At 47.4% G+C, this 16,050-nt stretch overlaps 7 protein-coding genes across 7 annotated transcripts; 2 read left to right on the forward strand and 5 right to left on the reverse strand.

The window, feature by feature from the left end:
- Positions 1 to 274: 274 nt before the first annotated feature.
- On the reverse strand, positions 275 to 2,973 carry FOBCDRAFT_185708 (uncharacterized protein). Its single transcript, XM_031185655.3, has 3 exons — positions 1,869 to 2,973; positions 1,061 to 1,778; positions 275 to 1,012 (listed from the first exon to the last, which is right to left on the reverse strand). The coding sequence occupies exons 1-3, from the start codon at positions 2,933 to 2,935 to the stop codon at positions 725 to 727; spliced, it is 2,073 nt and encodes a 690-aa protein (XP_031036790.2). The 5' UTR covers positions 2,936 to 2,973; the 3' UTR covers positions 275 to 724.
- Positions 2,974 to 3,189: 216 nt separating this feature from the next.
- On the reverse strand, positions 3,190 to 3,754 carry FOBCDRAFT_321066 (Endoribonuclease L-PSP/chorismate mutase-like protein; the record flags this gene model as incomplete). The annotated part of the gene is made up of 2 exons (XM_031185654.3): positions 3,190 to 3,586; positions 3,643 to 3,754. The coding sequence occupies 2 exons, from the start codon at positions 3,752 to 3,754 to the stop codon at positions 3,270 to 3,272; spliced, it is 429 nt and encodes a 142-aa protein (XP_031036789.1). The 3' UTR covers positions 3,190 to 3,269.
- Positions 3,755 to 4,169: 415 nt separating this feature from the next.
- Positions 4,170 to 6,134, reverse strand: FOBCDRAFT_251556 (flavin monooxygenase-like protein; the record flags this gene model as incomplete). Its single annotated transcript, XM_059610948.1, has 6 exons — positions 4,170 to 5,241; positions 5,291 to 5,417; positions 5,470 to 5,780; positions 5,836 to 5,864; positions 5,918 to 6,046; positions 6,095 to 6,134. The coding sequence occupies 6 exons, from the start codon at positions 6,132 to 6,134 to the stop codon at positions 4,282 to 4,284; spliced, it is 1,596 nt and encodes a 531-aa protein (XP_059465219.1). The 3' UTR covers positions 4,170 to 4,281.
- A 743-nt stretch (positions 6,135 to 6,877) lies between these two features.
- FOBCDRAFT_241304 (major facilitator superfamily domain-containing protein) lies at positions 6,878 to 8,447 on the reverse strand (the record flags this gene model as incomplete). The annotated part of the gene is made up of 3 exons (XM_031185652.2): positions 6,878 to 7,068; positions 7,118 to 8,092; positions 8,219 to 8,447. 3 exons carry the CDS (start codon positions 8,445 to 8,447, stop codon positions 6,878 to 6,880), a joined length of 1,395 nt encoding a protein of 464 aa, XP_031036787.2.
- Positions 8,448 to 9,330: 883 nt separating this feature from the next.
- FOBCDRAFT_226979 (Fusaric acid resistance protein-like-domain-containing protein) lies at positions 9,331 to 12,288 on the forward strand. Its single transcript, XM_031185651.3, has 2 exons — positions 9,331 to 10,995; positions 11,044 to 12,288. The coding sequence occupies exons 1-2, from the start codon at positions 9,390 to 9,392 to the stop codon at positions 12,246 to 12,248; spliced, it is 2,811 nt and encodes a 936-aa protein (XP_031036786.2). The 5' UTR covers positions 9,331 to 9,389; the 3' UTR covers positions 12,249 to 12,288.
- A 955-nt stretch (positions 12,289 to 13,243) lies between these two features.
- Positions 13,244 to 14,991, forward strand: FOBCDRAFT_203564 (uncharacterized protein; the record flags this gene model as incomplete). Its single annotated transcript, XM_059609066.1, has 4 exons — positions 13,244 to 13,359; positions 13,410 to 14,845; positions 14,879 to 14,935; positions 14,969 to 14,991. 4 exons carry the CDS (start codon positions 13,244 to 13,246, stop codon positions 14,989 to 14,991), a joined length of 1,632 nt encoding a protein of 543 aa, XP_059465220.1.
- Positions 14,992 to 15,088: 97 nt separating this feature from the next.
- FOBCDRAFT_203565 (uncharacterized protein) lies at positions 15,089 to 15,972 on the reverse strand (the record flags this gene model as incomplete). Its single annotated transcript, XM_054705187.2, has 3 exons — positions 15,089 to 15,118; positions 15,202 to 15,467; positions 15,531 to 15,972. The coding sequence occupies 3 exons, from the start codon at positions 15,970 to 15,972 to the stop codon at positions 15,089 to 15,091; spliced, it is 738 nt and encodes a 245-aa protein (XP_054561162.2).
- Positions 15,973 to 16,050: the final 78 nt, after the last annotated feature.

Here is a 16,050-nt window from a genome sequence, read left to right on the forward strand (position 1 = left end):
TGCTTTGGGGACAAGAAAACTCAAGATATCTATCTAAATAATAAAGTGAATCATGTATATCTGAAGTTGGATGTTTACTTTCTCTCTGATGTCTTGGGCTATGAACTCCATCGGCGATGTCCCGATACTGCAACCTCCTGGGCCCCTGTCATCATCACTAGACCTCATTCTCCTTCGACACCTTCACGTCCACCAGATCTCAACCTCAACCCCATCGCCATCTTCAATCCTCTCCACAGCCCTGCATATAGCAGAGAAGCAGTGAGAAAAAGTGTTGTCCAAAAAACAACGAGTTTTTCAACAGCTATAAACCGAAGAAAGGACGTCGAATGCATCCGCACTCTTTCAAAAAGCAAATCTGCAAGTATCGTCAGCGTAGTGGTGTGTCATGTCACTGCATCGGTTAGTAGATCAAGTTCGAGTCGTGTGAATAAATCGTCGTCCAATTCTAGGCCACTAGGCCGATGCGTGAGCGCCTTTCAGTGGAAATGTAATCTGCGCCAGTCCCAAAAACAACATTCAATGCCCCCCTTCATCACGGCGTTACTATACACATGAGTAGCAAACAAAAATGAGAAAACAAAAGACAGTAGTCTTTCATGCCAGGAACCTCCCGTCTAAATTTCCATGCTTTTCATAAGCGGCAAAAAAACTCCAGCATCAAATAACATGCACAACCGATGGGGGTATCAATATGGGCTTTGATCGTTCAGGGAAAGTAGGATCAGGAAGAACAAGGTCCGATATGTTTCTCATGAACGTGGCGAAGGAAATCTCGCTGCATTCTGAAAGAGGAGTAGTCGCCTCTGAGAATCACTTCAAGAATGTTGCCCTGGTTGGGATCACGGGCAATCTCGTCCATTCTGTCACGTAACAGATGGAAGGCGCCTTTGAAACGGTCGAGGATTGCTACGGTGTTGGACGAGCCGCCGGAGATGTCGTTGCCCGAGTTGTTGGGGTCGATGATGGAGAGACGATCGTAGTTCTTGTACGTGAGGCTTCGGACCTCGGACTGGGACAGTTAGCAAGGAAAGGAACAGCAGAGTGTGGCACGACATACCTTTCTAATGTACCCAATTGGTCTGGTCAGGGAGATGGCGTTGGTGTCGTGGCGGAATTCGCGCCCGTAAAGGTGGAAGAACTCGAGAAGCATCTCGCCGAGATGATGTTCGGGAATAAGGTTTCGACTTTGTACCTGTGGCATAAGCTGCAACATGCTGACAACCAAGCAAATCACTGTGAAACCACCAATTCCTCCATTTACAGGTTCATTCAGACCACGCATGAGTAGGAAGTGTTTGATCACAGTCACGAGGATAGGCATGGCAGGATATTGGGCCTTCCACTCAAGGAAAGTGTCGACAGCGTTCACACCACCCAAGTTCTCAAACGAAACATCAACCTTGAGACCAGTCTGCTTGTCAACGTATTTGACCAACGGAACTCTAGCGTGGGCAATAACCTCGATGGAGTGTTGGTCAGCTACATGTTGGCTGGTGAGGAACTTCTGGAACTTGTACAGCCAGCTCTTTGCCGACAGGTATGTTGGGGGACCGCCTCGCATGAAGCTTGCTGAGCAGACAACCAGGTCCATGTCTGCGGTAGGGAGGTAGAGACCGGACATGAAGGAACCAAAGGGGTGGACTGAGGCGCTCGCAAAGTTCCTTCCGTCGCGTCGCATGGCCTTTCGCAGGTTCTCGACGAGGTTGTCACGGATTCGCTGTTCAAAATCGCGGGGTCGGACGTATTCGTAGAAGTCGATGATTTCCTTGTGTAATCTATATAAGTTAGTATGAGTACAGAAAGCTTGGCCGGCAATGCGGATCCATGATGACCGAGAGGCGATAGAAAGGGTGGTGTAAACTTACCGGAATGGCATGTTCATGGTAGCAGAGTGATCGACAGTATCCCAAGGACATGGGTCCTCGGTTGCCTTCGGTTGCCAACTGGGCAGAAGCGCACCTTTCGAAGGCTTGGTCGTAGCCTTCTTCAATTGTCCGTAATCGGGAGGCTTGATCTCATCGTCGGCAGTTCGCTTGCGAGATCCAAGGGGATCATTTTTTCGCGACGTATCCAAAGTCCCATTAGCAGATGCCCGCGGCTTCTCGGGGAGACGCGCCGTCTCAGCTTTAGGTCCAGAGGGCGCGTTAGGGGGCGGTGGCGGGGGTGGTTCACGCGGGGGAGGCGGCGGTGCTTCCTCTTCCTCTTCACTGCTCTCTTCATCTTCTGTCAGGTCAAACGAGATAAAGTCTTCGGCTTCGGTTGAAGCAGCCAGTTTCTCCGACTGGTCTTCCACGCGGGCTTTTCGGATCAGCTTGACCATATCCCGCTTCTTGCGGGTGCTCTCATCGGGACATGGGAGAGCAGTATAGGGATCGGGATTTGACCACTTAGGTGCAGCATCGCCAGATTCATCGTCTCCGATTTTGGCTCGTTTCTTGGAAGGTCCTTCGGTTTCGGAAGATGAAGAAATGTCCATTTCGAGCTCATCGTCGTCCGATAGCTCATCAACGTCGCGGAACTTGGCAGCGCCTTCTTCACCAAGTCGTTCTTCGGGCATATTCGCAGTCGCTCCAGACACCAAAGCGCGTTCAGACGGATGAGGCGGTGGTTGCCATTTTCTTCCTCCTCTGCCCCGACCTCGGCCGCCACCACGACCACCATCGCGACGCGGCCCTCTTCTATCAGACGGCCCACGATAATCAGTCGGAAAATCAGGCATACCAGCCGGCTTATCTACACGGAAGGTAAAGTCGCCCTGCGGCACGCGCGGGCGGTATGAATCGGACTGGCCATAATTATCGCGGGGCGGTCGAGGAGGCAAGTCGTACCTGTCGCCAGGTCGATAGCTGTCGGTATCGGGACGGGGAGGACGGTCATTTCGTGGGCGCGAGTCGGGACGCGAGTTGCGCGGCCTATTGTTGCGCGGAGGCATTTTGTATATTCGTGAATGCAGATGTTCTTTGTGCGGTGGATGAAGCGATGATGTCGCGAAAGAAAAAAAGATCCTTCTTTCGCGAATGGTTGACCCGCACTAAACCTAAACGAGACAGAGGCGATCTCGGGGTTGTTAGTCAGCATACTGCGTCACTGGTTTTTGTGTTACCCTAGAGAAACATGAAATAAGGCGACGGCAGGAGAGCGCGTGATTCCGTTGATCAGGAATTAACATAATTTGACCGAATGGCCCATCAATATTGCATAACTCGATGAATTTGTTTTCTCATGCAGTCTATGTATCTTGGCCTGTGTTTGTCCGTGTTTGCAGCTCATTCCTTGTTTGCCCCCTCCGGGTCGTAAGCTGACACTTCAATCTCACAGTGCATCGTCGGAACACCAAGTTGCTTGACTCCAATCTGCGTCCAAATCACCCTATGATTAGGCATCCACTTCTTGTAATTCTCCGCCATTCTCTGTCCAACTTCAGGTGTGATTTCCGTGTGGTACGAGTTGACTCTGAAGACCTGCTCCCAGCCTTTTCCACCAGCCGCCTTCAGCGCCTTGTCCACATTCTCAAAAGCCAGGTCAATTTGCTCAAGTTGAGTCTCTGCAAAGACGAGGTCGCCATCTTTAATAAAGCAGCCGCCTGAAGTTATTTGTCAGTATTTGTTGGTGGGAAATTAGAGGGGCGTGGGGACATACCCTGACCACTGAGCTCGATTCGATCGCCAACACGGACAGCTTGGGCGTAGTTGAGGAAGTTGCTGAGAAACTCCCCAACACCTTCGTAAGTGTAGTTCTTGAGTTGGGACATGTTTGCAGATTGCCTTGGGACACAGGCAAATGTTTGATGTTTGTTGTACGCTAGAATTGGTTGAATGAGATGCTCAATTGATCATGGCTTACTCTGTCATTTATACTCATGCTTCACCCTCAGTCGCATCATGCAGAGTAAGGCGTGCAGGATGATCTGCGACCATAACATCGAGTATAACGTTGGCATAACGTTTTCCGGTTTAATCTCGTTCCATATCTGAGTAAGATACGACCATGACAGCCCGAACCGGCTCAACGAGGACCTCCAACGGACAGTTTGCGTATTGGATTTCCACAGCTTTGTGCCAAGACGGTCTAACATAGAGGTGGGCATGACAAAAGCAGCAGAAACGGAACCATTCAGCGCCCGGTTCGGATCATAACCAAGGCCAACGGACATTGAGCGATCTCCATGATTATGCTTAAATTATCTCGTCAGATCTTAGCTTCTTGGCTTCCGCTCCACCATATTCGTCAAGCTTCTACTGCAACCCGCTCAACTCTATCCATCACTGTAATGTCTGTCTACTCACTCTTCTTGTTCTTATTCTTCACCTTTGCAGCCGCCAACTTAGCATTGACCCTCTCAATCGCCTCCCTCGCCCCATCCCACTTCTTCCTCTTGCCCTCCCCATCAAACACCCTCCACACAAACGGCGTAAAAATCCCATCCATCAACATCCTATACAAAGCACGATCATTCCACCACAACCTCCACCCTTTCAATCCCCACCCGAGATGCTCATAGACTTGTGCCCCAGCTGCCTTGTCAGCCCATGCAAGCCAGTCAGCTTGTCGCAACCAACCAGGCGACACGCTGCCTTCGTTAGCGAGCTTACAGATTAACTCGTGCTGTTTGTCCGTGGCGCGGTTCATTTCATCAATTGAGGGAAGAGGGGAATTGCCCCTCCAGATTTGAGCGATTGCCATGGTGCAGAGATCGCTGATGGGGAATGCGCTTGTTGCGACGAGGAGATTGCCCATGAAGGCGAGTGAGTCTGGGTAATCGAGCGAAAACACGTTTTGGTAGAGACGCGGAAGGGGTTTCCCACGAGAACCAATTGCTTCTGCCCATTTTGGCGTTGTGTTGCGCGTGGGATCAACGCTGGGGTCTACGAGACTGAAATCTCCCTTGTATCCGGTGCACCAGATGATCGTGTCAACATCCAGACGCGTATCATCCGTGAGCTCAATCTCTCTGGGCCCTGTGACGCGCTTTATCTTAGGGACTGAGGTGATATCGCCCGACTCCAGCAGAGGGATGAGATTATCCGACACGACGGGCAGAGTGTGCAGGACAGAATCCGCAGGAGACAGACCCCATTCAGGTCTTATCTTGAATGCATTGTCCTGCATCTTCTTGCAGATCGAATTGAAGATGATCTCGTACAGATGAGGAAATGTGTTCTCAAACATTCCCATAAGGGCCATTGTGCGCGCTGTGATGGTGTGATCGAATGGAATGCCATCGCGCTTTCGTGGGATCTGCGACAATGAGCATCGCGACTCGGTCAATTGACCATGGGCAACTCACAACTATAACACCATGACTGCGAGATAACCAGACTTTTTCGGCATGCCCATAAAGAGCTGCTGCGGTATCAGCGCCTGTATTAGAGACGCCGACAACTACAACGCGTTTGCCCTTGAAGAGCTCTGGTCTATCATCAACGTTAGTCAACTTGCGAGCCAACAGAGACCATAGTGACACACCGTTTGAAGGCCCGTGAATGTAGAACCTCGCCTTCAAATTGCTCCATGCCCTCGACCTTGGGAATATGAGGACGATTGTTTCCGCCCGTCGCCATGATGACCTTGTCGAAATATTCGGGCTCAGAGCCCTGGATGTCTACAACCCACCGATTACGCTCGTCATCGCGTCGCACTTTCTCTACCGATACGCCTAAACGAAGCTTATCACGAAAGTTGAAGTGGTCTACGTAAGACTCAATGTACTCTTCCACTTTGGCGGACGGACAATGGCTTGGTGTGGAGTCTGGGTATGGAAAGTCTGTAAATGCGGCCTACAATAGTCAGCATGTCTGCCAGAACATAAGGTGAATGAGATTTGGTTAGTACCCTTTCTTTGGAGATGTTGATGATGGTACCTCAAGCATGTCAGCGACGCATTCTGTACGGCGGCTTCGAGTTGTGTGCTTACTCGGTAAGACTGATGTCTTGTCTTGCTCGGTGTAATGCCAAAGACCTCCGACATACTCACTACGCTCAAATCCAGTTACGTCGAAGCCGACTTCGAGCATATTCTTGACGGCGACAAGACCGGCGACGCCTGAGTTGTGTCAGTGCCATCTTCAATTGAGATACCCGTAATACCCACCAAGGCCGATGACAGCCACCTTTTGAGGCTGCTTATCCATGTTTACTTGGACTCCAGCACTACATCCTAAACGTAGACTGACAGTAGTGCCTCAGCTTATATACATTTTCATTTTCATGGAAGACCCGGCATCATCTCAGCTGACAGCACAGACCCCATCAAGGTCAGCAGTCAGCCCAACGGAGCATTCCGGCCTAGAGTACTAGCCTAGTAACCTTTGTACCTGGTGGTCACAATTAACCTTAACAGCCGGACATCCGTTGGTGTTTTTGAGAAGCGCCCGCCAGGTCTATATGAGCAAGGATGTGAGTTAATTGAAGCATCTTCCCGATTTCCCAGTATTGTGAAGCATCTCATATCTCAATTGAATAGAAGCGCGGTAAGGTACTTTGAGCTACGGTAGACATCATGTAAGGCGGAATTGGTCCCGCAAACACGCCACCAATAGCTTGATGGCTTGGATCTAATGCGCGATGCTGGAGAGAGATTAGATCGATTAGATAACATGCAATGTTCTTACTGGTGCAGATGCCGAGCTGAACGGCATGCTGTGCGCCATGACCCATGAGCCGGCGTAAAGTCGACCCGACGACCGACTTCGGATCACTAATGAGGCCTGCATTGCATCGAGTTGCGAAAAGGTATATCTCTGTCCATTTCTGTTACTAAATATTACTCAACCGCAACCATTCTCTTCTTCCCATGTATAAACGCATCGCCCTTGATACTCCATCTATTACATTTTGTGAATCTTATATGATACATATTCATGGCAAAAAGCTTCTAAATCCTTGCCCTTAAAGTGGTAAAGCTGCTTAGAAGCAGTCCACGAGCTACTGTAATCGACACCCCCGCAAGAACGACAATGCCAAGATAGAAGAATGCCAGAGGCTTCGCGCCTACTTTCTCCAACATGATACCGCTCACCGGGTTGGCGATAAGCAGCGATAATCCTACACCAAAGTTGGTAGAGCCTGAGCAATTGTTAGTCTTATCCTCAGATGCTGCTGATGGGATACATACCATAATATCTTGCATAGTCCTTTGGTTCGCATGTATTGCCCACGATGACTGGCGACTGCGCGTAGAAAGATCCTGCCATGAGACCCCAAAGTGCTGAGAACACGTATAGCAGGGCGGCAGATGTCGTGCTGAAAGGGATGAGAACGGCAGACATCAAGATGACGATCAGAACTAGCGTGCCGACCATTGAGTTGATTCCACCGAGGCGATCGCTCAAAAGACCCATGACCAAGCGGCTAATGCATGAGCAACCGCCCATGATTGCAAAAAGAGTATAGCCATCTTGGGCAGTGAATCCAGCACCAGTTGATATAGCTAGGAGCAGACTGCCTATGCCACAGTTCACAAACTCCATCAAGCAGATCCCGCAGGACACAGAAGCGAAGCTGGGGTTCTTCCAAGCCGAGAGATAAAATGCCGGCCCTGACTTCTCAACCTTATCCTGCTTGTTGGTAATGAAGAAAGCAAGCCGTTTGAAGGGTAGGAAACAGACGAATCCTACAATTGTCAAGCAGCTAACCACTATGGCCACAATCCTCATGGACCAAGCCCAACCAAGATTCTCAAACGTTGAGCGAAGAACAAGCGGAAATATGATAGCTCCAAGGGAAGATCCCATAACGGCAGTGCCAATAGCCAAACCTCTTCGTCGAACAAACAACTTTCCCACTACTCCAACAGCAACAGTGCTCTTAATGCCGGTGCCAATACTGCCAAAGACCCCGAGGCATAACATGAACTGCCAGTACGTCTTACACTCTGCCATCAAGGCAAAAGTGGCGGCTGAGCAAATACCACCGACTGCACTTAAAACTCGAGGCCCGTAACGATCGAGCAGAGACCCGTAGAGGAAACTGGGGGCCATGGAGAGAAATAGATAAATACCGGGAATCCAGCCGATTTCACTGACAGAATTGTCTTTTAGTTGATGAAGACTGAAATACGACTGGACTATGCCGATGGAAGCGTTGAAACCTGGGGTTTAGGTGTTAGTTAACTCTGTTAGGGGGAGGGGGTGTTAGAAAGCATCTGATAAAACAGTCCATGTTGAGACAGTTCAACCAGATGTTTCTTGACACCGCTGGGGGGCGTGAGACGAACCAGTGGAGGTTATTAGAAAGAGTAGTGAGCCCAAGACACAGATCCATGCACCCCAGTCTGACTCGTTGTCTTTGACGATTGGCTTAGAAAGCTCGGATGAGGAGCTATTGGAGTCCTCAATCTCGTCTTGTAAAGAAATAGTAACATACGGGGGAGCGCTCTCAACGTCGACGTCGGGGGTCTTTTCCCGACCTTGCGAGTCGGCTTCCTGTTGAGTGACCATTTCCATGAATGCTATGCTGCAGCAAGTATAAAATGGGTTTCATGTGTGCAAGTAGACAAGCCCAAAAACTGATCTTGCAGCTGATATATATATACTCCCTTCGTCTTTAGTTTGGGAAGTAGGAAGTTTGATCAATTCATCATGAAAGCTTATGATTTCTGAGCGAGAGATATGAAAGCTAATACATATTCTCCTCATCTTGAGTGAGTACCCGATGTTATTGAGTTTCAAGAAGCCCCATCTGACAATAATTCTCAGCGAGTAAATTTGATGGAAAAAGAAAGCTTTTGTAGCTAATGCATCAAAAGTTCAAGGATACTGCGGCATTATCTGCCACTATTCTTGTTATAATGTGTGTAAAGTCGATGCACTTATTCCCCAGGTCTGAAGTTTATCCCGCTGACTCGTTGAGGCCTTTCACTTAAGATCTACGGTTGCTATGCTGAGAACACGTGGAAAATAGCGTAGTAAGAAAAGCATTTGGAGATGACCATTTGTAGATATTTTCTCAATTTTCAGGTGCCATTATTTCTAGCACGGAGGCCTATGGTGAGAGCAAGGAAGCTTTTACTTGCTTGGCGAGAATAAATATCCTAAGCAATTTATGTATAACTCATACACCAGGCAGTCAAATTAGAGCGTGTTAATCGGTAATCAATAGCCAATTTAGAAAGTTAGTTTATCCTAATAGCATGTTATTATTTTGCTCAATAACATTATCAGATTGAGTCAAACATGATTGAGCCGCATGCCGAAGCTAAAACGAATCTGACGTTTTCAGAACCAACCAACCACCCAAATCTCACCATCTGACCAATCACATGACCCCATCAAACCACCCAGCCCGGAAACTACGGCATCATACTTTTATCGTCATCAACATCAACATCAACATCAACATCAACATCATGACAAACCCATAGTCACCGCCTCACGTCGCAAAAAGACATGCCACCTCTAAGCGAGACCATCCGAAATGGCATCTCCGACTCGTTGGCGCGTACCCAGCTGTGGCTCAACACGCCTAATGGCCGTGGCGTGCTAAAGTGCACCGTTGCCTACACCATCGCCAGCCTTGCGACTTTTGTACCTTTCTTGGCGAATTTTCTGGGCAAGCCGGAGGGCAAACATGTCGTTGCTACTATTACGGTGTATTTCCACCCTGCGAGGTCGGTGGGGTCGATGATTGAGGCTATTCTTATTGCCGTCGTGGCGGTTGCTTACGCGGAGACGGTTTCGCTGCTTTCTATGGTGACTTCTGTGTTTTTCGGATCGACGATGCATTTGGTAACGCTATCGCATGTCTTGGTTGTTGTGGTGTTTATCGGTGGTGGGTTTGGCTTCATGGGTTGGGTGAAACAAAGGATGCTGAATCCGCTCGTCAACGTCGGCAGTACCCTCGCAGCTCTTGCGATAATCGGTGTCGTGACCAAAGAGAGCCACGTAATGTCGAACGTGTTCTCAAATGAGAAGGTACTTCAGGTATTCAAGATGCTGGTTATGGGCATCACGACGACAACGGCGGTGAACTTGCTTCTTTGGCGAACGAGCGCTCGCACATCACTTCGCGAGACGATGAATCGAGTTTCGATACCGCTAGGAGATATGCTGTACATGATAACGAACAGTTTTCTCAGCGGATCTGAAGAGGGACTTGTGTCGGATGGATTTACGGCGGCATCGACACATTATGCGAAGTCCTATGCTCAGATGATGAAGGATATGAGAGAAGCCAAATTTGAGCACTACTTCCTTGGGCATGAAGAGATTTACGAGCATGAGAGGACTGTTGCCAGATCTATGGAGACCTTGGCACAGGCTTTGGGTGGTTTGAGAAACGCGACGAATACTCAGCTTGAACAGCTCAAGCACCCAAAGCAACTCAGTCCAAAAGCATCAGGAACGGCTTCGCCAAATACCGCACGTCAGCTGTTTGAGCAGTTCAACGAGTCGATCACCATGTCTATGACAGGTGTCCGACAGAACCTCTGCAGAATTCTTCATGAGCCTCAGTTCGGTCAACCTCCCAGCTACGAAATCAACGTCGACGAAGATCTACGGCGCAACTTGATGGACTCGTTGAGTACCTTCGACACAGCCAGATCAGATGCCTTGCAGGGACTCTACGATCGAATTGAACAGATGGCTTCATCCCACGAATCAACGCGCGCTAATCTTGAAGAAGTCGCCGCTGCTTGCGGTCACTTCACCTTCAGTCTTCAATCTTTCGGCGAAGATGTTCTTCAGTACCTCGACGTTCTGGATGATCTCGAGTATGTGATTATACGCAAGAGTCGAAGTTGGAGATGGCTGCTCTGGTGGAAGACTGGTGCTGAAGAAGATCGGAATAAAGCTATCAGATTATTCGAATCTGCAGAGGCTGATACGCTGATGCGAACGAGGCAGAGGTCTGTTAATGTAGCCGATGGCTCAGCTGCTGTTCCTGCGCCAGTGGATTTAAGGACTTGGTATAATGCGCCTGATTTAAACAAGATATTAGGTTGGTTCTGGAGAAATCTGTCTGCGCTTTTTAAGAAGATGGCGCGAGACGATAGTAAGTTTGGTCTTCTCTTTGCTTTCCTCACTCGCTGACTTCAACTAGTTCAATTCGGCCTCAAAGTCGGTATAGGAGCCGCTCTATGGGCCATGCTAGCCTTTCTCGAAGAAACAAGAGAACTTTACACCGAGTGGCGCGGTGAATGGGGTCTTCTGTCCTTCATAATCGTGTGCAGTTTCACAGTTGGAGCTGCAAACACAGTTAGTCTGGCTCGTTTCATCGGTACGCTATTTGGAGCTTTGTTCTCCGTGATCAACTGGAAGATAAGCCATGGTTACGCCTTGGCACTGATCCCTCTTGGCTGGTTGACGAGTTTCATCAACTTCTACCTTGTTATTCAGCATGGCAAGGCTTCTCTTGGACGCATCAGTCTTCTTGCTTATAATGTTTCTACACTGTACGCGTACAGAGTAAAGAGAAAAGCAGATGGGAACGATGCAACGGAAGATGGACAATTCAGTCAACCTGATATCATGGAGATTGCCAAACGCCGAGCCATCGCCGTCACGGCAGGTATTATCTGGGGTCTGGTGGTTTGCCGAGTCATATGGCCTATCTCAGCCCGCCGGAAGTTCAAAGAGAGTCTCTCAGTTCTTCATCTGCAGATGGGTCTTATCTGGAAGCGAGGTCCTCTCACAGTGCTGTTCCGCAGCGAAGGTTCCCAGAGCTATCTCAAGTCTGGTGAACAAGCTGCTCTGCAGAGATATGCTGCGAACCTAGATAGCTTGAGAGTATCAGCTGCGTCAGAGTTTGAGTTGCGAGGCCCTTTCCCAATGGAAGTCTACGGCCGTGTTCTGAAAAGTACCATGCGTATCCTCGATGGCTTCTACAACATGAGTCTCGTTGCATGTCGAAAGGGTCACCTCACAGAAGGTGAGAAGGCATTACTTGAGTATACGGCTCGTGAGCGCGCTATTCTTTGCGATCATATCTGCCAAGCCTTCCAGGTAGTTGCCAGTTCCACAATGCTAGAGTATCCTTTCGCCGATGCTACCCCTAGCATCGTGTCGGCACGCGAGAATCTGCTGAGCAGGATCTTTGAGTTCAGAAAGGAACACCCGAGGAGATTAATTAACGAGGGTGGTGAGAGTAGTGATTCAAGTCATTTGCTTGTGGAGGAGAAAGATTATGCGTTGTTATATGCGTATGCGCTTGTCACGGGGCAGGTTGCTGATGAGTTGAGGATGGTTGGAAAGGAGATAGGAAGTTTGTTTGGTGTTTTGGACGAGGATACCCGGCTCTTGCAGTAATATAGATAGACATTTACGAGATTATATAAGGATGCCATCATTTCGTTCGCATATCTTGCCGAATTTCACAAATACTGCACGTCGCAAGAGCGATTTATTCACATACAGATACTCCCATTCTGCAGTATATCTGTCACAACGCTAACATGGGAACCTAAGCAAACTTAATACCAAAACACAGACCTAGAAGTATTAACAAATTAGTTATAAATGGCATGTGTGGCTTAGTTTGTGGGGGTTTAGGAATTCTGCTATCTAGCCACCATTACTACTATAATGTATATAGACATATATAGCATTACTACCAGTCGATACAGTGGCGTAGCTGAAATACCAATAAAGCTTATCTAGGCTAGTATGCGGAGAAAATGAGATTAGAATTAATCTTTTTAACTTAAAACTATAGCAGTGGCGTAGCTGAAATGCCAGTGAAGTTTGTTTAGGCTAGTATGCGGAGAAAATGAGATTAGAATTAACCTTTCTAACTTAAAACTATAGCAGTGGCGTAGCTGAAATACCAATAAAGCACATATACAAAATAAGGTTAAATCTCTAAACTCATTAATAGCATATTGTAATGCCTACTTATATATTATAACTATATCCATAGTCTTAAACATCTAATAAAAACAGGCTAGTAAGGTTTAATCATGCTCTTAGTGCTTTAGCTGGCTGTATATACTCCCCTATGTCCTACTTGTATTGCAACTAAAACCCTGGCTTAGATTAAATCCTCGCAACAGGGTTATTACAAGCTGACAAGCCCTGATCCGCCTAATTACAAATGTGAGGCACTCTTTGTTCCTATAAATACATTATCTTCCCTCTATTTCTCTAAAGTTGAATGTACACACACTGACACTGTCCTTTGCATATTTCCTTAGTCCCTATATGGACTGTCTACTCCGAGTTATCTCTCTTAAAGTGGCTTCCCTTTAGCCTTATATAAATTATTTTTTTAAAAAGTTGAAATCCATCCTTCTTTGATTATAATCATGAAGCCTCATGAAATTTTCACCACCAAAGACTACGACATCGTCGTTGCTGTCACTTTCGATGCTATTAATAAAGGGCTAAGGAAGTTGGCTGAGGCTGATGAGAAGTTCCACACGTAAGTAGAATCGTGTTGAAGTCATAAATAAACGCTGACTAATTAATAAGCATGATCATTGAAATGGCGTTCGACGAGGAGGGCGACCGAATCGGAAAGCTGTATGATGACTGGGAAAAAGTTCCAAAGAACCCCTCCAATAACATTCCGGTTAATACCACAATTCGTGGAACATACATCCCGGCCTTCACTGTTACTGAAAGCGGATGGGCTGTTCAGCTGGGAGTAGAGTTTACTTCCGGAAGTGCATGGTTCCGAGATATCTTTTCTGGCAACATACGACCAGCTCAAGACATCACGGGATGGAAATGGAGCATTCCGATCAGAGTTGGCTTTGCTGAGATTCGAAATGAGAGCGAGGCCGGCCTGGTGCCCGACGTTGTACGAAACCAATTGGAGCATTTCACTTCTCAAGGGTTTCTTATATCACGTATCTTCTGTGATCTACAGAACATTGATCTTCTCGGCACCGCCGTGGCACCAGTCGCAACTACTGACCCTAAAGTCAAGGATGTATACAAGACTATGTTCTCAACACTTTTGGCAGACTGGCTTCAGGATGTTAAGAAAAACTCAGCCAGGAACCCATACATCCTGGGCTACGTTCCCAGCTATCCACCTTCTGGTGATCCAGACGCTGATGTTCCGGATTCTCTCAAACCGATTGGAAACACGTTCAATGTTTTCTTTGATCCGGCATCACAACCAAGAAGTACCCTCAACTTCATCCTCAACACTAAGTCTTCTGCTCTTAAACCAGGTAGTCAACCTCCCACCGACATATTCGATTCTAGCTGGTTGTCTCCAACAGATATTTGTGATGGCAAAATGTCCTTTTCCTTTCGATCCTTGGTGGAGAGTTTAGTTCTCAGAACCTTCTATGATACATATGCCACGAGTATCCACGAACAGATTTCTGGAGGTGGTATTGAACTTGGAGTCTTTAGGCTATACAACGAAGCAAAGAGCTCCACTGGCAAAGGGTACCATTTTGACATCTACGATATGCAAAGCGACCCACTCAATAAATGCAAGACTTACTTCGACGTTTCTTTCTCCACAACATCTCAGGGAATATCTATCGATATTACAGGCTTCATCTCTTGGTACAAAGAGAAAAAGAAGCATGTTACGATTCTCGGGAAATCGGAAACTGCACGTGCTTGGGCTAAGGGCGACATGACCTGGAACGCCAGTATTCTCATCAATCTTCACGAAAATCATAGTGGCTCACCAACACTGGAGGTCCTGAATACTAGCCTTGAACCGAAAAATATCAGAACAGAGCAGGATTCAAATGGCGTGGCGAAAAGTCTTGATAAGCTATCAGATTTGCTTGGCAACATCATTGAAGTCGGAGGCTTGCTCACGCTATTTAAGCAAAGCGATTGGCTGTTATTAGGAGTGTTTGGTTTAAACTTTTTAAAGTTTCCGAACTTGCCAACAGTTACAGGCATCCCGTTGAACTTGGCTCTGCAATCATGGAGTAAGTCATTAACTACAACAATTATTCTGCCAGCTGGACAAGTATACTCCTTTAAGCAAATGACAGTTGACCCATTATTAGGGGTTGTTAGTATGTTAGTAGACTATAAGTAATAGAATCTAGAAATCTTTATTAATATTTACTAAAATTATTAAATTAATCTTTAAAGTAAAATATTATCAATTAAGCTTAACCTCCTAGTTCTTATTTAAATTAATTTCCAAACCTCAAAGTCACAAGGGCTCAACTCGCCAAATGACCCATGAACAACACCTATTAACAAAAAGTGTTTAAGAGCCAAAAAGCTTGAGATGGCGTGAGCTATAAAAATACTCAGCGAAGCTCATGACATTTACCCCGTTCTTTTCGAAATCCTCCAGCATAGAACGAAGTCGGGCATCTTGATTCCGAACTCTTTTCTCAGGCACAACCACAATATCAATATCGGGGCAGCCTCCATGATCCGAACTCTGCATGAAAGTCATGTTAGATGAACCGAGCTTGTCCCCGAATTGACTAAGAACCTCAGGCAATTCATGCCACGGGTTGAAAAGTACAACACCATTGGGAGGAAAAAGAAGTTTCCCCACAGGAATACTGCAGTTCGCCATTGTGAGAGCGACTAGGAATTCGTCCAGCAGTGTAAGTTTGATAAGACAATTTCGCTAAAGTCGTTTATATTCACCAGACACGGAATCTTCCCAAGCCCAGACATGCACGGTATAGCCGCACTGCACAGCATATATCACCGCTGGTAACATGTCGTTGTCCCCAGAAACAAGGAAAAAAGCAGCAGTCTCCTTGGATTCCTGAAGATGGACAGCATCTAGTGCCATGTCTCTGATGATAGTGGTATCGACCTGCTTCTCGACTCGATTCCTTTTCCAAGGGAAGTTCCAGAAACGGGAACAATAAAGTCTAAGATCTTGGTATACATGGCCTTGATTAAGGTTAGATCCATAAACATTGAAGGTTACCCTTTCGTCCACTTTCATCCCGATGACTTTGCGGATGATGCCCTTGAGAGCGCGGATATCGTAATGCCAGTCTAAGCGTGCCTTGGGGCGAACGGAGAGGCGCTTCTTGTTGGCTGTGTCACCACTGATTCTGAAGTTGGTATCATCCATGTAGACTTGTGCAACCCGACCGCTTCCGTCAGGCGGGGACTTAGGATGCCCGGACAGGTGGAGAACATGACATCGGCG

The sequence above is a fragment of the Fusarium oxysporum genome, chromosome VI, assembly GCF_013085055.1.
Source record: "Fusarium oxysporum Fo47 chromosome VI, complete sequence".
In the NCBI taxonomy this organism is placed as follows: Eukaryota; Fungi; Ascomycota; class Sordariomycetes; order Hypocreales; family Nectriaceae; genus Fusarium; species Fusarium oxysporum.

Excerpts from the sequence above, each read along its gene's own strand:
- FOBCDRAFT_185708 (XM_031185655.3), bottom strand. The coding sequence starts at position 2,935 with ATGCCTCCGCGCAACAATAGGCCGCGCAACTCGCGTCCCGACTCGCGC. Across the intron at positions 1,779-1,868 it reads ACCATGAACATGCCATTCCG|ATTACACAAGGAAATCATCG; the intron begins GTAAGTTTACAC and ends TAACTTATATAG. Across the intron at positions 1,013-1,060 it reads CAATTGGGTACATTAGAAAG|TCCGAGGTCCGAAGCCTCAC; the intron begins GTATGTCGTGCC and ends TAACTGTCCCAG.
- FOBCDRAFT_226979 (XM_031185651.3), top strand. The coding sequence starts at position 9,390 with ATGCCACCTCTAAGCGAGACCATCCGAAATGGCATCTCCGACTCGTTG. Across the intron at positions 10,996-11,043 it reads GAAGATGGCGCGAGACGATA|TTCAATTCGGCCTCAAAGTC; the intron begins GTAAGTTTGGTC and ends GACTTCAACTAG.